At 36.8% G+C, this 20,989-nt stretch overlaps 2 protein-coding genes across 2 annotated transcripts in view; both read right to left on the reverse strand.

Annotated features, from left to right (window-relative positions):
• The window catches only part of LOC141337916 (NACHT, LRR and PYD domains-containing protein 3-like), a 148,308-nt gene extending 140,157 nt beyond the window's left edge, over nucleotides 1-8,151 (reverse strand). Inside the window, exons 1-6 of the mRNA XM_073843492.1 lie at nucleotides 8,140-8,151; nucleotides 7,543-7,844; nucleotides 5,329-5,419; nucleotides 4,862-5,057; nucleotides 2,945-4,769; nucleotides 2,063-2,233 (exon numbers count right to left, since the gene is read on the reverse strand). Of these exons, the coding sequence (XP_073699593.1) occupies nucleotides 2,063-2,233; nucleotides 2,945-4,769; nucleotides 4,862-5,057; nucleotides 5,329-5,419; nucleotides 7,543-7,844; nucleotides 8,140-8,151 (2,597 nt within the window). The remainder of the gene's footprint in view (nucleotides 1-2,062; nucleotides 2,234-2,944; nucleotides 4,770-4,861; nucleotides 5,058-5,328; nucleotides 5,420-7,542; nucleotides 7,845-8,139) is intronic.
• A 9,341-nt stretch (nucleotides 8,152-17,492) lies between these two features.
• On the reverse strand, nucleotides 17,493-18,583 carry LOC141339287 (GTPase IMAP family member 7-like). Its single transcript, XM_073844911.1, has one exon. The coding sequence runs from the start codon at nucleotides 18,558-18,560 to the stop codon at nucleotides 17,724-17,726; it is 837 nt and encodes a 278-aa protein (XP_073701012.1). The 5' UTR covers nucleotides 18,561-18,583; the 3' UTR covers nucleotides 17,493-17,723.
• Between the last annotated feature and the right edge of the window lie 2,406 nt (nucleotides 18,584-20,989).

Genomic DNA, 20,989 nt, shown 5'->3' on the forward strand with positions numbered 1-20,989 from the left:
CAGCGAAATATTTGTTGTCATCCATTCATAAAGTTATGAAAAAGCAGTCTTTAACCATACATTATTTCTGTGTTACAAACATTCAAACAATCACAGCAGTGCTGGAATAAAAGTTCATAGTTCAGATATAAACACTGATGTCAACGGTAGTACTGTAATCAAATTAGAGTAGGTCACCTTTTAAAAGTGATCCACTGAAACTATTAAAAAGTCACTACTGAAAAGAAAATTGTTCAATAAATGTCTTTATGAGTTCACAGATTATCCAGAATTATGCTCTAGTTGGTAATTTAACAATATGTTATGTAACCAAATTATCTGTAATTTCTCCCGTCACCCATTTTTAAACACTATTTTAGAGAGATCAAGCATCAAAGATGATCAAAGACTCACCATTTGCAATCCAATGGTAAATCAGTATGCTAAGTAATGAGAATTAAGCTTAGACCCAAGTGATTAATTTGCAGTTAAAATGTTCATATTGATGTGTATTGATGACTAATAGTATATTACCAAACCCTCACCTAATATTTACTGGTGTGGTTTCAAGAAAAAAGCAAACACGAAGAAAATTATATATCAAATGTTAAAAGGCTATTCGTGTGACATGCTAAGCATCTCAAATCTGTGCACCATTTGTTTATACTTTGTAGATCAAATTGTGAGGTTTGTTTTGTTGACAAAAGTAGTCTGAAACGAGTAACAACTGAGCTGCTGTGCATCTCCACTCAAACACAGCGGCGTTTCATTTATGAATGTGCATTTTTAAGCGAATCTAGTGAAATGATTTAATTTCCTATTCATTAAGACAGTCACTTGCTTGATTCAGGAATTAATCAGCTGTTCAAATGAATCAAATGGATGACATGATTCAGTAAATAAATCAGTGTCTTGCCGCCACCTGCTAGCAGATCTTTTCAGTTATATAAATCATTTAATATTTCTGTATTAAAAATTTTATATTTAAATTATTAATCTTAACATTAAACTCAGATCTAAAACTTTTATGTAAATGATTGACTTTTTTATATTACCTTTTTTATATATTTAACAGTTGTCAGTTTATTGATTTGTTTGGTTAACTTTTTTTTTAATATATTTTATTTTAATACCATGAAGTGCACAAAATTAAGATCCAAGAGATGATTCAAGTCAGTATTCGATAAATGATGAAGTTAAGTTGTGCATCCACTTATTATTAGTGTGACATTTTAGCATCCAAATAAAGGGGAAAACTTCAAGATATTGGCCCTTAATACAATTGGTCAAAATAAAACGGCAGTACATATCAAAGACTGGCTGACCCTGACCTCTGAACATCGGCATCGGTTATAGAAAAACCCATATTGGTCGATCTCATATATATATATATATATATATATACACATTATTGTGATGGGGGCCCTGCAGTAAGTCATAGCCCTGGGCCCCAGTAAGGTCTTAATGCTTCCCTGGTTTGCCTATTGCATTGTTGCTTTCAGAGCAGTTTATACATAGTATTTATGGGTTTTTAACCTAAGTGATCCATGTTATTTTCGGAGTACATTACCACAGCATCTATCTATTATTTTAATATGCAAGATTGTTAGCCAATCATATCAGTGGGTGTTCACTTCAGCGTTTTGAACGTGCCCCACGTATAACAACAGACTGATCTGCAGAAAGGATCAAAACCTGAATACAAAATAACTTAATATAAGCAAATTATAATGTTTTTGATGTCAAAATATTGCTAACATTATAGGTGCATCATAGAGAACATTATAAAAAAAATTGTTTTTAAATGCAGTACATGACCATGATTAAGGTTTCAATTAGCTAAATCTCAACAGGTGTGAAATCTAAACCATCCATAACATATAAACAAACTCAAAATGGTTGAAAAACCACATTTAAATGCTGTGGTAGAACCTAGAATGTAGAGTTCATGCTCAAATTAAAGCCTACAAATTTTATTGAGCTGAAGCAGTACTGTCCTCAATTCTATGGCAAATTATCTATGTAAATGTTAACAGATGGATCTGAATTCTAACCAAACATTAGGTATTGTCACAAAGCTTACCTAAGTATCTCTAATTTGCAATTTATATTCTTCAGTCCAGCACAGAGTAGCTTCACTCCTGAATCTTGCAGATTATTATTGTTCATGTTCATCTCTTTCAGATTGGTATCTGATACAAGAACTGTGGCCAGAGCTGAACAGCTTTTGTCTGTTAAGTCACAATCATTTAGCCTTCAAGAAAAATAAATCAAATCAGAGTTAGATACATGTAATATTTATAAAATACAAAAATCAAATCTATACCAATTATTTTTACATGAACTGTAAATATACGGCACATATATTATTATTATTTTTAATTTCCTATATAAAACAAACTAGCATGTTCAAATAAAATGTAATAAAATATGCAAATGTATAATAGGTTTATATAATTATTGGCAATGAATTATACATTTAAAAGTGCTGCTCTATTATCTTGACAAGTGTCTTGAGGTGGAGAATCTGGAGGTTAAAAATGTATGCATTGAGGTTATGTAAGAGTATATCTCCTTTATAACAGAAGTTTAAGAATATGAACTGCATATTGGAGAAGATATAACTATGGAACAACGTGTTTTATAATAACATAATGTGCTTCTTCTGCAGCTAACTAAACAGCTTGTTTTGCTGAGAAGAGAAATTTCTAAACTAAACCCATTTAAACCTAATAAAATAGCATTGCATTTTAATTCTAAAGGACCACATTATTTAAAAAAAATAATAATAATAATAAAAAAGTTAAACAATCGAATTTTACCCTAAAAGAGATATATACTTATAATTTGTATATGGTTAATAATCACTACAGATAAGGTGTGTCCAAACCTGCTATGTATCAATGTAGATAAATGCAATTTTAGGATGAGAACAAGACATGAAAAAATATTTTTAATTACTTACAGAGCTCTTTTGGAGGCTTTGATGACTGTCGATAATCTAATGAGACACTCGTCTGATTTCTTGAATTTCTGAAGCTCAAACTCCTCCAGCTCCTCCTCTGATGTCAACAACACAAAGGCCAAAGCAGACCACTGGGCAGGTGAAAGATCAGCAGATGACAGACTTCCTTTGCTAAGGTGGGTCTGAATGTCTTTCACCAGAGTTTGGTCGTTCAGTTCATTCAGACAGTAGAACAGATTGATGGATCTCTCTGGAGACAGATTAGCTTCAAATTTCTGCTTGATGTACTGAACTATTTCCTTTTTGCTCTGGTCATTTCCATTCTTCTGTGTCAACAGACCCCGTAAGAGTTGCCGATTGGACTGGAGTGACAAACCAAGGAGGAAGCGAAGAAAAAGATCCAGATGTCCATTATCACTCTCTAGTGCCTTGTCCACTGCAGTCTTGAGCAAATCAATCATGGTTTCACTTTGGTTTTCCTGTTCTGTAGACTCATGAACAAATATACTTCTCTTCTTTATGTCTAGAAACAGATGTGCATAAAGGGCTGCAATAAACTCTTGAATGCTCAAGTGAACAAAGCAGTACATGGTACCAAGAACAATCCCAGTTTCCTCCTTAAAGATCTGGGTACACATGCCTGAATACACTGATGCCTTATAGACGTCAATACCACAGGCTTCCAGATCTGTGTCATAAAAGATCACATTGTTTCTTTCCAGCTGATGAAATGCCAGTTTCCCAAGTGAAAAGATGGCATCTTTATCCCAGGAAACATCTGGTGTATATTCTCCATCGTACTTTTGTCTGCTCTGCAGAACCTGAAATCTGAGAAAGTGTGTGTACATTTGTGTCAGAGTCTTAGGAGTGTCTTCAGTATTTGATTCCTGCAGTGTTTTGGAGGCAGCATCAGGCAGATTGTTTCTCATAACATATCTTTTCTCCTCTAAAATGTTCTGAAGAACAGAGGCTGAAATCCAGCAGAAGACTGGGATGTGGCACATGATAAAGAGACTCTTTGATTGTTTAACATGATCAATGATTTCTTTGGCCAGATTCTCATCCGTGATTCTTTTTCTGAAGTATTCCTCCTTTTGTGCATCATTGAATCCTCGTATCTCTGTCAGCCGGTCGATACAGTCAGGAGGAACCTTACTGGCAGCTGCTGGTCTGCTGGTGATCCAGATGAGAGCAGACGGAAGCAGATTTCCCTTGATGAGGTTTGTCAGAAGAACATCCAGAGAGACTGGTGAAGATACATCATGCAACATCTTATTATCCTTAAAATTTACAGGAAGTCGACATTCATCCAAACCATCAAGAATGAACAGTACTTGTTGCTTCCTTCTTGTAAGGTTCAGTTTTTTTATCTCTGGGAAAAACTGAGTTATAAGGTCCATCAAACTTAGTTTTTCTTTCTCCTTTAAGTTCATCTCTCTGAAAGGAAGAGGAAATATGAAGCTGATATCTTGATTTTCTTTTCCTTCGGCCCAATCCAGAACAAACTTTTGCACAGAGACTGATTTTCCGATGCCAGCAACTCCTTTTGTCAGTACAGTTCTGATCTGCTTGTCTTGTTCAGGTGCTTCAAACAAATTTGTGCATTCAATCTGTATCTCTTGTGATTCATGACGTCTGGAAGCAACTTCAATCTGTCTTACCTCATGTTCAGTATTGACCTGTTCACTACAACCCTGAGTGATATAGAGATCTGTGTAGATGTTATTCAGAAGTGTAGAGTCACCTTGCTTTGCAATTCCTTCAAACACACACTGATATTTCTTCTTTAGGCTGCATTTTAGCTGATGAATGAAAACCAGCTCATCTAAACAGACACATATATACAGAATATAATTATCTTTTTTTCTCTCCTACATTTATAATTGACAGTCTAACAAATTGTCATGAGTCTCTTACCTTCTAGAGTATCAGCAGCTTCATCTTGCTTCATCTCTCTCAGGAAGTAAAGTGTGAGATCAAGAGCTGATTCTTTGATACTGCATCTGTTCTCATTAAAATCCTTCACAAAGTATTGCAAGTCCTCTTTTTGTAATATTTTCTTAAACTTGTCCAGTTCTTTCTTTAGAAATGTGATAATTTTGCTCTCAAGATCCTACAAATCATGACAAAAATAAATGAAAGAAAAAAAATCTTCATCCATACTTGGTAAAAACTACTATACTTTATTTAATAATTAAAAATATTTTTAAAAAAATCAATTTGAGACAAATGTTAATTAGCTGTCAGTATTAATACTACAATCTTAATTTATGAGTTCTTAAAAAAAACTATATGAAGAATTAGAAAAAAAATCTCTCAAGCTTTTATTCAATAACATTTGTTTGTCATAATTATTAATTATTTATGAAAATGTGTTTTATTACCTGGAAGATCTGCAGGAAACTGTTTTTAAAGTCCTTGAGGTTCCTGGTAGTCTGGAAATCTGGATCTAAGGTTTCATTCTGAAGCCTACTGCTGAATAAAATAAATAAGATTACTGCATTTACACAGTTCTGTTAGCATACTTCAGTTAAAGGGACCCTATAACACTATTTTAAAAGTTCACACGTCTTCTCTTTGTGTAAACATTTGGACAGCATTATGCTAATATTTGACATTGTAATTGAGACATTTCAGAAAGTGATATCTGGGCATTTCTGTATCAGTGTTCTCTGTTAGATAAAATAAATCACATTGATTTCACTCGGTAGGTGACTATGACCTTTGTAACGTTGAAGATCTTACACAAACAGATACAATACACACTAAAGGAAAATTAAAACATTAAAACACATCATATGACCCCTTTAAGCCCTTTAAATGTGCAGTCATTTTTTATTGTCTGAATATACATTTATGACCTAAAAAAAACAAAACCACTGATGTGGAATAATTTACTCAAGTATCTACATACCCAGTGCTGAAGAGCGACTGTAAACTGGGATTATGTTTCTGATTTTTAGTTCTCAGATATTCATCATCTATTGGCTACTTTTTAAATATTTTTATGTTATTTTTTAATTAGGAAGTTAAGAAGCTCTGAAGTTCTGCAAAGCATTTGTAAATATAAACCAATGTTGGTTAAGTTTTTTTTACAGCAAACATCTGAAAGTCCAGCAGTGTTTGAAATGATTCTCTGAAAACAGACTCAGTCTTACCTCTGTTTCTGTGAGAGACTCATCTCAGACTCAGCACTGGGTTGAGAAAACAATCTGCTGTTCAGTTTGACCTAGGATATAAGGAATAAAGACAATATAAAATAACCTAAGTTCCAAACAAATGTATTGCCATGTAGAATAACCAAATGGTGTTAATGAGAAATGGCTGGTTTGAAAATACTTTCTGTTTCGCATCACAAAAACAGCAGTAAAAAGTAAGTAAAAATACACAAAACCTTCAGAAACACGTTCGTTTTCAATAACCCCTACTAAAAAAACTTACTTGCAGTCTTGTCCTCTAAGAAGAGAATTTATTTAAAGTATTTGAAACGCTAATTTTTCTTTCCTTTAGGCCTGTAGCTTGTCAGCAATAGGGGAGCGCAGGGCACAAACTAATGCAGGGTTAGTTGTAACACACGGGTTTAAATATTTCCACACATGCTAGCATAACCAAATTTATGTTATTTACTAGTTACCATAGCAACACTATGCAGTGAAAAAGATGCACCAAAATTCAAAAGTCTTTTGAAGATATCGCTGAATATTTATTTTACCATAGTAAAAGTAAATTTATGGCTGAAGTAAATTTTTCATATCAGTTTTTAGTATTCTTATAAAATGAGATCTGCTATTACTTTAATCTCTAATCTGTTATTTATCAGTTTAGATAGTTTTAATGCTTTGCAAACCAGCAGAAGACACTAACCTGTTTTAAACTCCAGTTGCACAGATGGAGAAAGTTGTAACACTGTGTTACAATGTTCCCCACTGTAATTAAACTATACTTTTCTTTGACATTAGCGATGCAATTTACACTATTTACTTTTTTGAATTTTAATGAGAAACCACAAGAAACAGGTGCACTCTTAAAAATGATGTGTTAAAAATTACACAAAATGTGTATTAAACAATTCATAACACATTTCATGTTACTACTGACACATTGTGTGTACAGTAAATATTGTGTTTGACTGATTGTGTTAAACACATTTAAGCAGTAGGCTACATATTAAAATAAAATGTATATTTCTTTTGCTTACAGTCAAGGGGCGATATCTACTGTATTTATGTAGTTTATCATGTTGCCAATATGAAATAAGCTTTTTGGCACGCAGGGTGAAAATACTGAAACCCCCTGCCAGACACAGTAGCGAACTCCTCCGCTTTGTCCGAACTGGGGGCAACGAAGGACCCAGGGTTCACCGACTGAAACAACTTGGAAAAGCGCACAGATCCCAAAGGGAATAGGGCTGCAAGCCGACACCAAGCTGGCCTTTAGCAAATTACCTGATGTTACCCAACACACGGGACGACAAAGGTGTAGGTGTCGCCCAGCCAAAAGCTATACATATATCTGCTAGAGAAGCACCATGCATCAAGACCCAGGAAGAGGCAACACTCCAGAGGAGTAAGCTTGAACTCCCAGTGTGAAAGGCTCACCTTGGCACTGTTACGCCAATGTGACGGTGCTTTTCAGCCACCCAATGGGCCAACCTCTGCTTGGAGACAACATTCCCCTTCTGCTGACTTCCCAAAGCAGACAAAGATCTGCTCTGAGCGTCCAAGCTCCGGTTAGTTCCACGTAATGCACCAAGCGCAAACAGAACACAGCAATGCAAGGCCGGGACTGCCTCTGATTGGGGCAGTGTTTGCAGGTTCACTACCTGAACCTGCAGGGGAGTGGTAGGAACCTTAGGCACATAACCGGCCCAGGGTCTCACGTGACAATCAGCTGGATCAAACTGTAGACACAATTCGTTGATCAAGAATGCATGCAGGTCACAACTACCCTCATGCAAACTTAGTCATATGGTCTGGTAACTTTGCAGTATGGCCATGGTGTGCAGACAAAGACAAGGACAAAACCCTTAGATGGTGGCCTCTGGGCGAGTACAAGTGCACCGCAATTGCACACTCCACCTGGAGAATGTCAACGTACCCCCTAGCCAGCATAACATCAAGGGTAGTGAGGAGGAAAAAGCGCAACATGATTAGCACATTTGAAGAGCATTTCATGAACCCCAAGAAGAAAGGTACCAGAAGGGGCATGACTAAGTGTCACATCCACCACCAGAAACCAGTCTTTGTCCTCAAGCGCTCAGGAGGATGAAGAGTCCGCCTCCAACCCAGCGACTGCGGCCACCCAGGGCATCAGACTCCGACCATGCAGCTGCCAACAGGGGGGCTGCCCAGCAGAATCTTTACCTTCCAAAGATGAAAGCCCCTCCTATGATGTAGTAATAGACAGTTTAACCTCCTCAAGAACTGAAGAATGACAGCGGGGGCTCAATACGAGAAGAATCTGCACCAAAATCTAGAAACTCAACGGTGTAATGCTGAGAGGAGTCGGACCTCCATGAGGGCTGGCCCGGCGGAGTATTCCATACTGTAAACCTTGGGTCTCCCTCATCTTAAACCAGTGCAACATGGGGGTCTAGCAACCTGCAAAACTGGACCAGGTAAAACACAAACACAGCCTTATATGAATGAGCGCTGTGACCTAGAGTTACAATGGGCTCGCAGTACACCACCCAGAAGCACATGGTCAGAAAGACATCTCAGAAGATACTTTCAACAACTGTGTATGATGTAGGAATTTGCTCTTTTAGGCTGAATTGCAGCACATTTCTGTGCACCGCAGAGCGATCTCTCTGCTGAATGCAAACAAGGGGGGACAGCCGAGAACTCCCGCAACAATGATCTTCTTTCTTTTATACTCATAGTAACAGCTGATGAAGCGATCGGCTCTGAAGCAAAAACATGAATCAGTGGATGCACGCCACCATTTCATATACCTGTATGTATACATATACCTGCATTGCTGGGGGCTAGCGGAAGCACCATCCTGTCCTCTGTGCCCTGCAAGAGGGTCGCTGGAGCACATTTTGAGCTGCTGCCCGAAAGCACTGGGGGAGGGGAGGTACCGATGGCGCCATGACCAGGTGCTGAAGGCAGTAGCTGATACCATCTGTGCCGGAATCCAGCAAAGCAAGCACCAGCCCCGAGCAAGGCCTTACATTGTTTTCGTCAGGGCTGGGGAGAAGCCTCAGTCACAGCCAAAGGTCCCAGCTGGTCTGCTATCTACAGCAGGTGACTGGCAGCTGAAGGTGGACCTGGGGAGGCAACTGAAGTTTCCAGACCACATCACCAGCACAACACTCAGGCCAGATATGGTCCTAACATCAGAGAGTACAAAGCAAGTGGTGCTACTGGAACTCACAGTCCCCTGGGAAGACAGGATTGAGGAAGCTTTTGAGCGGAAAAAGGCGAAGTATTTGGAACTGGTGGAGGACTGCAGGCGGAAGGGGTGGAGGGCCCGCTGTGAGCCAATTGAGATTGGCTGCAGAGGATTCCCAGGACAGAGCCTGCAGCGATCACTCAGGCTGCTTGGAATTAGAGGTGCTCAAGGAAGGAAAGCCACCAGAAACATCTGCGAGGCAGCGGAGAAAGCCTCTAGGTGGCTGTGGATCAAAAGGGGCGACGTATGGCTTAGTGCGCTGCTTGGACACAAGTCGGGGTCTGATCATCCCCGGCTGGGTCGCTCAGGTGAGGGTGTCTGATGATCTAAGACCCGAAACACCCTGTGACCCTGGGTTCATCACTGAGGATGTGTCCAAGCTGCACCACTAAGGTGTTTCTGATAACTATGTACAGGGCATGGCTTGGCATGCAAATTCCACTTGCCAGTTTTCATTGGCTTTTTCTTAAGCTCAGAGGTGATTGGGCCCCCAAGTAGGCTGACATAATGTTGAACGTGACTGACTGATAGGGAACTAGAAACATTTAAGTTGAGGTGTTTAAAGAGCTAAAATGGCATAAATGAACATTAATATCTTCTCTTGATGTTTCTCACCTGCAGTAAATGATCAGTGCAGGAGCAGATCTTCTTCTTCATCTCCTCTTTCTCTCGTTCATATTCCTCTCTCACACCTAAAGAAAAACAGCAGTGCTTTACAACTATAGGACAGGGAGAGCTAAATAAATTTATCACTGAAACTAAACCAACAACATGCCTATTAGATCCTGTACCTACTAAATTACTGAAAGAGCGACCTGTAGCAGAAGAACTGCTTCTCAAAAGTATTAACTCATCGTTATGAACGAAAAACCATCCCAAAACCATTCATGCAGGCAGTTATTAAGCCTCTTATTAAAAATCACAGGTAGACCAGTGACTAGTGAACTGGCAAATTACAGACCCATTTCAAATTTTTTCATTTATGTTTAAAATTTTAGGAAAAGTTGTGTCTGTTCAATTGTGCTCCTTCTTACAAAAAAATATCTTCATGAAGAATTTCAGTCAGGTTTCAGGCCCCACCATAGCAAAGAAAAAGCACTTGTAAAAATCACAAATAACTTGCTTCTTGAGTCAGACCAAGGCTGCGTCACATTGCTACTTTTACTTGATCTTAGTGCTGCGTTCAATACTATAGATCAGGGGTCTTCAACTAAAACAGCTTGAGGTCCAGTAATGAACCCTGCGCACCAGCCGAGGTCCGGACAATTATATATAAAAAAAACTATTTATGTTTTTTGCGAGACCAGGGTATCTGCAGCATATTTTATCTTAAATTCTAGACATTTAAATACCTTTTTAAAGACCTGAATAAAAATAAATTAATAAATAAATAAATAATTAAAATGACTGTAAAAAGCATGATTTACAATTGAGATGCAGGTTTCACAAAACAAAAAAGATTTCTTAAATTATAAAATTCACATTCCAGCCTTCAAGAGTCAAAAGTATCAATTCTTATATTAATTTAAACAATTATTTTCAATCAAGTATTATATTAATTAACATATATTTTATTGCCTTAATTGTTTAAATTTGTATAACACATGATCTTGTCGATCCATCAGTTAACATTTACAACTCTACGTGTTTGGGGCTTAAAACCATGGACTGATTTTTTTACATTGGTCTTTTTTGACAACAGCAGACGTACAAACTGATTAAAAATGTCAGATCATTCTCTTCCAGCAGGAGGTGCTATCAGACTGGTACACAGACTGGTTTATTTTTATTTTTTCCCCACTGCGTTTGGTGCACAAGAGAAATTTTAGGGAAGTAAATTAATATCAGCATATGAAGTATATTCATCTATCATAGTCTCTTAGAGAATGTGCACATTAGATGCTGGAAGCGCTGTTTTTACTTTCACTTTAACATATTGCGCAGATTTCACGTTGCTTGTGTGATATCCATTCGTGGCTCACCGTCGTGGTTTAAAACATGAATATGTATAAAAATACAGTATAAAAAGATATATTTACAATAATTTGTGATGTAACCCCAACATAATGCGTTTTCCATCAACGTTTTTCACTCACTGAAAGCTACATCTGTCTGCCGATCTCTGCTCTCCTCACTGCACGGAAGATTGCACCCAAACGCTGACCCTAGTGTGCTTGATATAAATTTATTTATTAAGATAGCGTTTGGCATTTTTTTATTTAATTATGTCAAAATCTTTCACGGTCCACATGGACGCATCTTGCGGTCCGGATCCGGACGACCCCGGCTATAGATCATGACATACTCATAAATCAAGAACTTTATAGGTATTTAAGGGCAGACTTTAAGGTGGTTCAGATCCTACTTGTCCGATCGCTACCACTTTGTATATTTAAATGGGGAGTCATCGCAATTTTCACCAGTAAAGTATGGAGTGCCACAAGGATCTGTCCTAGGTCCTAGATCTGTTGACTTTAGCAATCCTTAATGCATTATGTGCAAATGGTGACCATTCAAAAACAGCACTTTACAAGTTTTATTTCGAAGTTTGCATGTTTGTAACTCAAAGTATTAAAGATATCTTAATACCCTTTTAGATATTGGGTCCTAACAAACTTTCCTTTTGGCATTTTTATTTTTAATGCCCTATGAGATTTGGTTCCAGAGATATTGGAATTTCAATATGGCTCCAGGAGTAAATCAATAAAATGTACACATTTTCAGTGGTCAAAAACCAAATGTGGGTCAGTTTGAAAAAATATGATACTTCTTTTGTTTTAAAGAGGAATATCTGAAGATCAAATAATGTTAAAACTAGATAGAGATGTATCTTGTTTCTTTCTGTCGAAACAACTGAATTGAAAATGCCTGAGTGTCATAAATATTCTTCTTCCAAAGTTAGTTTATGTGCCTGTAACTCAAGCTCATCTGGATTAAATATTAGAATGTATTTTTTATTGTTATAAAATGTTAAGCATAGTCATAGATCAAGTAGCATCTGCTAAAGGGCATATTTTGCAGAATCACTGATGGTACCTCAAACATTTAACATCTCTCACACTTCAAATAATGAACACAGGGTAATTATTTGCATATTTGCATTGTAAACAGTAATGACTAGATAAATGCAACTACATTTGGAATTTCACCATTGACAATGGGTAGGGTACTAAATTTGGATCTGAACTGAGATTTCGATATCTCTGGGATTAAACTATACAGGGCCTTAAAGAAAAGTTTCTAAAGAACCAGAATCTAAAATCAGATTAAGATAACTTTAATACTACTTGAGTTACAAGTATCAGCTGTATACAAAGTGACCAACATTTGGTTTTCAACCACTGAAAATGGGTAATATTCAACAATCTGGACATGAAGCCTCATTGAAATCCCCATCTCTTTTGGACTGGAACATGTAGGGCCTTGAAAATTAAGATTCTAAAGAAAAGTTCATGAAAAACTAGAATCTAAAAACAATTTGTTAAAACTTTAATACTACTTGAGTTACAGACATGCAAACTTTGGAAAAACAATATATTAAGGAATTCAGATAGGTATTAATGCAGTTGTCTTGAAAGAAAGAAATTAGATACATATCTAGTTTTAACATAATTTGTTCTTCAGACATTTCTCTTAAAAAAAAAGAAGTCGAACTGACCCACATTTGGTTTTTGACCACTGAATCTGTGTATATTTTTTAACAATTTATTCCTGGAGCCATATTGAAATTCCACTATCTCTGGAACCAAATCTCACTGGCCTTTTAAAATAAAGATGCCAAAAGGTCAGTTTGGTAAGAACAAATATCTAAAAAGGTGTTGCATGCAAACTTTAGACAAAAATTTGAAAAGTGCTGTTACCGCAAATTTGAATGGTCACCATACTGCAACAAGGATTGGTAAAGTCAACATATTTTACTAACAGAACTACCAATCTCTGTGTAAAAAATAAGATGATGCTGCCATATTTTTACACCACTGTAACTTGACTCTAAATCTCCAGTGAAAATTGCCATTATGACCTCCCTCTACAAAATACTAGATTACTCTGTAAATATTCATCCATGACATTTTATGATTTGGCTATCATCACTATACATGTCTGCCTTTCCTCAGTAAAAATATTAGCAAAATTATTCATCAAACATTTTAGAAATTTGGTTGATTTGACACAGAATGACCCAGTAAACAAAATCTCTTAGATTAGAACTTGCAACTAGATAGATTTACTGTTACTTCTTCTCCATTAAAAAAAAAACGAGTGTACAACCGATGAACACTCAACAGCTAGAGATAACCCATAATGCACTGTGAGAGTCGCGCGCCGATTGAATTCGCGATCCTGTCTCACCTGAATCACCCATCCGTTCATTTTACAATGCGCTCGTCCACTGCGTAATACAGCGTACAACAGGTACAAGTTCGTTGTGAATTGAATTGATTCTTAAATTGTTTAACTAGGGTTTATACATAATTTCCGTGACAGAGTTCAAGATAAATCATTTAATCTTACTACTGGAGCTGCCCATTTGAAATGATTATTAAACAGTAAACACACTATATGCAAAAGCAGTAGTCTTTCCGGTGCACTTAGTGTCCGAATTCACTCACTCGTTTTCATTCACTCCTTAAAGTGAACTGAATGAGTGGACTAATGTAGGGAGTAGGGAATAGTGAATAGGGTATAGGGGGCAATTTCGGATACAGCCTAAATCATGACGAGCAAGCACTTTCTTACCGCTGCTGGCATACAGTAGCTTCCTCGAGCAAATCGTGGAGAAACAAGCCCCGGGATCTCTTAGATTCTAGCACCAACTGCCAAAAGGCTCGCCATCTCTACTTTCTTCAATCCACGCCTAGCGCCATTTATTTTTGAGTCCTTTAACTATTGCTAGGACATCATCCCCAGGCTTCATAAACTTGCACTCCATTTTTTTTCTCTGACAATGCTAACGTGACATTGACGTATGGGTGTCAATCATACTGTGTTGCAAGGACCCGCCCTTCTCTGCTTCTGATAGGCTTGTAACGTTAGTTAAAGCTGCGTTCCTCTCATATGATTGGTAGGTGAAATAAATTGGCTCGAAAATATTAAACCGCATGTGCAGGCTCTAAAATATATATTTTTTTTTTCCCTCACGGCCGCACGCCGGAGATCCGGCACGGTGCCGGAATACTTTAAGCCCTGCAGTAGCTAATTTACTGTACATTTCTGCCATATGGACATTAATGGCTAGTCCAGGCCTGCTAATGTGATACAAAGAGGAATTTCCCCCCAAAATATTGATATATCTGGTATTATTAAAACTCACCTATACTGCGAGGGTATGTTGTTGACCTATGTATTTTTGTAAGCAGCTCTTGAACTTGTGTATCATGTCCTGTTATCTTGTTGTTGAACACGTGGTATCTCTGATCATATTTCTGAACGAGTTTCTTCAGTGGTTCAGTTTTATTTATGAATTTTTCGATTGTCCCGCCTTCCTCCAATTTATCTATTCCAGTGAAGAGAACCCAGGTTTTTGCGAAGTGTTTTACCCCAAGGAGCTTTTCAATCTTCTCCACAGTTTTTCTCTCATTTTCAGTGAATCTGCCAACTTTGATGACCAGCAGAAACACACATTGATCAGATTCACATTGCTGAAGCACATTTGCATGTATTTGTTGAATTTCTTCATCGCTCCGCTTTGGGTTAAATAATCCTGGTGTGTCATAAACAGTGACCAGTCGTCCACAGACAGTCCCAGATTCAACAGCTACATCTTGTGTGACAGAACTGAAACTTTTCTTTGATTCAAAAGCGTGTCGTCCCAGAATTGTGTTTCCTGATGCACTTTTCCCAGCTCCTATTTTGCCCAGTAACACCAAATTGAGACATTTATTCATTTCAGCCATTTTCAAGAAGTGGCCTAGGGCTAAAAACACAAAGGAAAAAGGAACACACATTTATCAAACATCAAGGTATTTCATTTAGTAACAAGTACATGGGAATGCTTCTGTAAGAACCACCTACTGGCCCTGAGTCTGTTTCCAATAGAGTGGCTGAAGGCATCTTGTGTTGTTTTGTCTTTTCTTGCTGCTTCATTGCATCTGAATTATTAATAGGCTGGTTGCTGAGGATGCTCCTACCCATGTGATTCTCGTGACCTCATCCATCTAGTCCAATCGTTAATCTACTAATAGTCCTGTTTGAGATTAGGAAAATCTGTGCAGAACCAATTACGATAATCACCGCAAGATGTAGCAAGACCTCTTTTCAGTCTACTGTATTGTTTTTTTGTTTTGCTCCTGAATTATTTACTACTTCTTCTTTGTGTTCAACCAAAACAATGTGAAAAAACAGCATATACTGCACACTTGTGGTCTGCTCAGCCAATTTACTTTGCAATACTAGTATTTATTTATTTATTTTTTATTTTTATTTTTTTTTTACAAATGAATGCTTTAAAATATAAAGTGGATCTTTCTTCCCTTTTCACTTCTGATGCCTATTAGCAGTGTTTATTGGAAAGCTTCTAAAGCAGGTAAATATGATATGTGTTGTCTGTCAAACTGATGGAAAGCACTTTAAAATATTATGTACTAGGCTATGCATGCAAAATTTGGCTAGACAGAATAAATGAATTTAAAACTAAGAATATGGTGGTCTATCAGAAGAAAAGAGAAAACATTCTCTTCACATTATAGTGTACCTCTTTGTGCTATTTCATGAAGATACACTGAGTTTATCTTTCATTTTGTCTGTTGTTGAAACTCTATTATTGCTACTATTATTATCCATCACATATCTACAACATCAGCCTGATGCAGATCAGCATTACTGCACACTGCACATAATGCGTCCGTGTTTTATTATTGTAAATTGTTCTATTAAATTCTAGCATTGTGTAATAGTCAACAGGATCTACTGTATGCAATAATGACAATATCCCACAGGAATAAGGGAAAACATATTGTAGGAAACGCCCAACCGTTATTTAAACTAGCCTATAGATCGTGTTTATTAGGCATATTTGCTGTGCTGTCGATGATACGCATTAAGAATATCCGTCCCATTTGTCCTTTTAAACATCATTTATTAACAGCTCAACAAGAGCTCTAAAACAGACACATTAGGCGTATTTGTTAGCAAGTTGATAACCAGAAGAGAAGCTGCAGTTTCATAATACACGCATTACACTAACAACAAACAGTAAAAGACCGCAAATCTTTTTTTCTTCCACCTGAAATGCAATTTACACTCTTACAAAGCTTACTCTACGCGTATGAATCTTGTAGGCATCATTTTACCATCGTACTAAACAATATAGTTCATAAGTCATTAGTCTAATTTTTGGACAGTTCGGCCGCTCATAAACATCCAAAGCATTTAAAAAATTATATCTAGCCAGACTTACCTTAAAAGAACCCTCGAGAAACATTTCAAATTTGAAGAGAGCGAATTCGAATTCTGAGAGCTGTCTATGGCAGAAGTAAATACTGCAGTCTGTGCCTGAAAGCATTAGAAAATATCGATTGGACTATCTGGATGAAGTCACGAAAATCACATGGGTAGGGCGTTAACCAATGGCAGTGCACTGCGAAAGTGAAAGAAAAATAACAGACGATCTATAGTTTAAAAAAAACTGTTGGGAGTTGCCTATAATGTGTTTTCCTTTATTCCTGTGGGATATTGTCATTATTGCATACAGTAGATCCTGCTGACTATTACTCAATGATAGAATTTAATAGATCAGAACAATTTACAATAATAAAACATGGATGCATTATGTGCAGTGTGCAGTAATGCTGATCTGCATCAGGCTGATGTTGTAGATATGTGATGGATAATAATAATAGTAGTAATAGATAGAGTTGTTTTCATTATATTAAGATGTGGTGCTGTATAGTGAGCACTAGTCCTTGGTTCAGGACACGGATCTCTATAAATATGGTTTTGATCTTTATGTTTATACTTCTGTGCCTCACCCTTTCCCAGCTTTTGTGCAGTATTCTCCTAGTTTGATGAACATTATCATATCATGTCTATCTAGATTTATCCAATAAATGGAGCAGATAAAGCATAGGCATCCAGTAGTTGTTGGCAATCTGCTTCAGGAAATGACTGCGCAAATGTCTTTCAATAATTAAAATACTTATTGTTTTGTATTGTATTGTATAGCTTTATTGTCTTTGGCTTACGAGTACAACAGTCAGAACTACATACATAATAAGATCATGTTACATATATTACATAAATATTACATACATCCATGTCATTATTGTTGAGTATGCAGTATGCACTGTTTGATTAAACACTTGCTGAATTACTGATTTTAATACAATTTCATAATTCAGTTAAACAAATATTTATAATGTGCATAGACCTTTTAAGCCTGAGTATATTACTCAGACTTTGATTTGAATTGGACTGTGAGGGCTTTTAACTTGCTAACAATCTTTGTCAGTTTACTCTCATTAGTGTAAATCTGTTCTATCTCCAGTCTGGACTCTCGAAGCCTTGCCTCGTAATAACGCTTGTACTCATTCAATCTGTCCTCCAGCTTCTGCTTCTCTTCAGCAAATCTGGCCATCAATTCTTTTTCTTTGTCTTGTAATTTTTTCTCATATTCTCGTCTGAGTTCCTCTTCTTGAGTTTTCAGCATGAGCTCTACATCCTCATAAGAGTCACTGGTGTAATATTCTCCTCTGTTAGCTGCGACCATGGCGTCTATTGTCTCCAGCAGCTCCACAACCTGATCACGATTCTCCATGTCATTATTGTTGAAGACGTGATATCTGCCCCCACAGCGACTCAGGATTTCTTTCAGGTCCTCAGGGGCTTCACTGATGTGTTCCTCAATAGATTGTTCCAGTTCATCACCGTGAGTGAAGAGGACGATTGTGTGTTTATCTCCTTCTTCTCCAAATATGGCTCTGACCTTCTCCACTGTAAGGATCTCCTCTTCAGCAAATTGGCCCAACTCAATGACCAGGAGGATGGCGTGAGGTCCAGGTGCCGTCATATTTATACACCTACTGATCTCCTGTTTTAGAAGATCCTCCTCTGGAATATCGGTGTCAAACATGCCTGGTGTATCTACCAGAGTAATTTCTCTCCCTGCCACATTTTCAGTCACTCTATCACACTCTTTGGTTACAGATGAAGCACTTCCTGTAGCTTTGAAGTGTTCTCTGCCCAGTATGGTGTTTCCAGAGGAGCTTTTACCTGCTCCAGTCATTCCAACCAACACCAGCCTTCTCTGGGACACTGAAAAAGAGTGAGAGGATACGATCATGTGCATACAAATGAAACATATTGCAGTTTACAAGCAGATTGAGCGACTGTAAAGTGCATTAGGCCTTAAAGTAAGCAAATGCAAATATTGTTAACATTTGTAAGTGTATACTTACTATTTGGACGATCTTTATCATTGCTGTCTCTTCTTTCTATAAAAAAATGAGTAGACATTCGGTTAATTCTAGAATTTTCTTTTTTTTTTTTTTTTTTTTTTTGTAGTGGTTTGGCAGAATAATCTAAAATCAGATTGAATTCAGTACTTGCTCTGCAGTAAATTGCTGGTCCATTACAAATGTTATGCCTGCAGTAGTTATTGTTGAAACATCAGGCCATCATAGTGTTTCAGGTTGAGGAATAAATGTGAACTGCACTTAAGTCATTAGAGATTCAATTATTGTGGTGCAGAAAAATGTACTTACACTATTTCATAGGCTTTTACAGTTTGATATTTCTGTCTTATTACATTTGTTATAATACACAGATATAATAAACTTGTATTAAAAACAGCAATAACATGCATTAATTATTTTTTACCAAAGGCAGAACCGCCGTATCTGTTTACAACCACACAAAACGGGAGACTTTTGAGACGAGTACAGTGAAATGCAGTCTGATGAGATGTTGTTAGGCTAAATTCATCCTTTGGAAACCATTTTAAAATCAGTAAAAAACAATAGTTTTTGTGCATGAATTATAAAAAGTTACGTTTGAATTCTTCATTTTCACGTCTCTGTTAAAAAATGGGAGTGACAGTTAAGGGGTTGAAAGTCATGAAATTACCAAAAAGGCGATTAAAGCTGCAAACTGTGTATGTATATGCATCAACATATATTAATTTCTCAAATGCATATACTAAAATATATTTTGCAATTCGAGATCACAGCTGACAGACAAGTACAAGTACACAAGTAAATGTGAGCACAGTGCATTTATATTAGAAAATATTCGTTTTTCTCTCATTAATTTGTAAAAAACAAACAAAAATGAAACAATTTAAATGCATAAAATAACCAATTTTACATTCTGGCATTTATGTGCTGTTGAATTCCGGCCCTTTTCACATTCTTATCACTATTTGCATGTCTTATCCATGAGTATGCAATGCTGGAGAACAAGCTTTCGGGGGTTTTGAGAACCATAACCAAGATGACTGTGCAATAGTGAGCCCCAACAAAAATAGTCATATTCACTCAGTACTTGATCTAAATTCAAAAAAAAAAATCTCAATTACAATTAAGTGAGAATTAATTGTATTCAGTTTTGTTTTAGTCACTAAAACAGTCCAAAACACATTTTTATATTGAAATAATGGAGATTATTGTGCCACCCCACCCCAGACTGGTTGCTGGTCCCTCCCTGCCCAGCCCTATGAAATCATCCTGCCTCCGCCACTGCGTTAAAATGACCGACGATATAAATCCTATACGGCTTTAATGGGGTTTAAAGTTGTCCGTTTTCAGAAGTAAACACTTTACATAAGCTTGCGCTGCAAAATCGAAAGTAAAACATTACGGCGATTCTTTGGTAAAACACTTGTGTGCCCTAAATAGATGACATAAATTATTATCAGTGTAATTATTATGATCAAAAATAATCTTAAAATGATGACAAAAAATTACCTTTTTGCTCTTTTTTGTCGCCTGAGGACGCCATGGTGCAAAACAACGGCGCAGCTCTATGGAATTCTTTGAGGCTCAGATGGAATTACTGGAAGCACCGCTTCGTATGAATGCACTGTGTTTTTGATGGGCTTTAGCCTAGAAGAGGCTACTGCGCATGCGCACATCAGTCTAACGTTATTTTTGTCATAGGCTACCGTACAACAATAATACTGTTTGTGTATTATAGGAAGGGCTAAGTTTAGGGTTGGGGTAGGTGTAGACGTTAATAAATCAATCTAATAGGTAGAAAAATTAAATTCATTTTCAATTCATTTTAAATTCATTAAATTCAGTTTCTGAGGGACTTAGAATGAATGATAACGGTTTAAATGTTTATAGCGCCTTTCACAAAGTAGATGCAAATAAACAGCCTTAATAAAAACAACTTGATCTGTTTCGTTTCAATTTGTTTGCTGCTGTGATATGTAGGCAATGATTAGACAAAAACCTCATTTTATAAAGCACCAGAACAGGCTCAATATTATTGTTACTGATCAAATAACATTGAATTGTAATTGATTTATAAACATTTTACTGTTAATTAAAATAAAAATCACAAATACTGTTTAGTGCCTTTACATCTTTAGCAATTGAACAGTTTACTCGACATCAGCTCAACAAATGTGAAACAAAACAAATTTTATAATAAGGAACCATGTTCTCTGCCCTGTTCAGTGATGACCTGTCCTTTCCAGTGGGATTCTGGGAT

Source organism: Garra rufa, chromosome 7 (assembly GCF_049309525.1).
Source record: "Garra rufa chromosome 7, GarRuf1.0, whole genome shotgun sequence".
Classification (NCBI taxonomy): domain Eukaryota; kingdom Metazoa; phylum Chordata; class Actinopteri; order Cypriniformes; family Cyprinidae; genus Garra; species Garra rufa.

What these genes read in the sequence shown, in the direction of transcription:
- LOC141339287 (XM_073844911.1), bottom strand. Translation starts at nt 18,560, where the DNA reads ATGACTGGAGCAGGTAAAAGCTCCTCTGGAAACACCATACTGGGCAGA.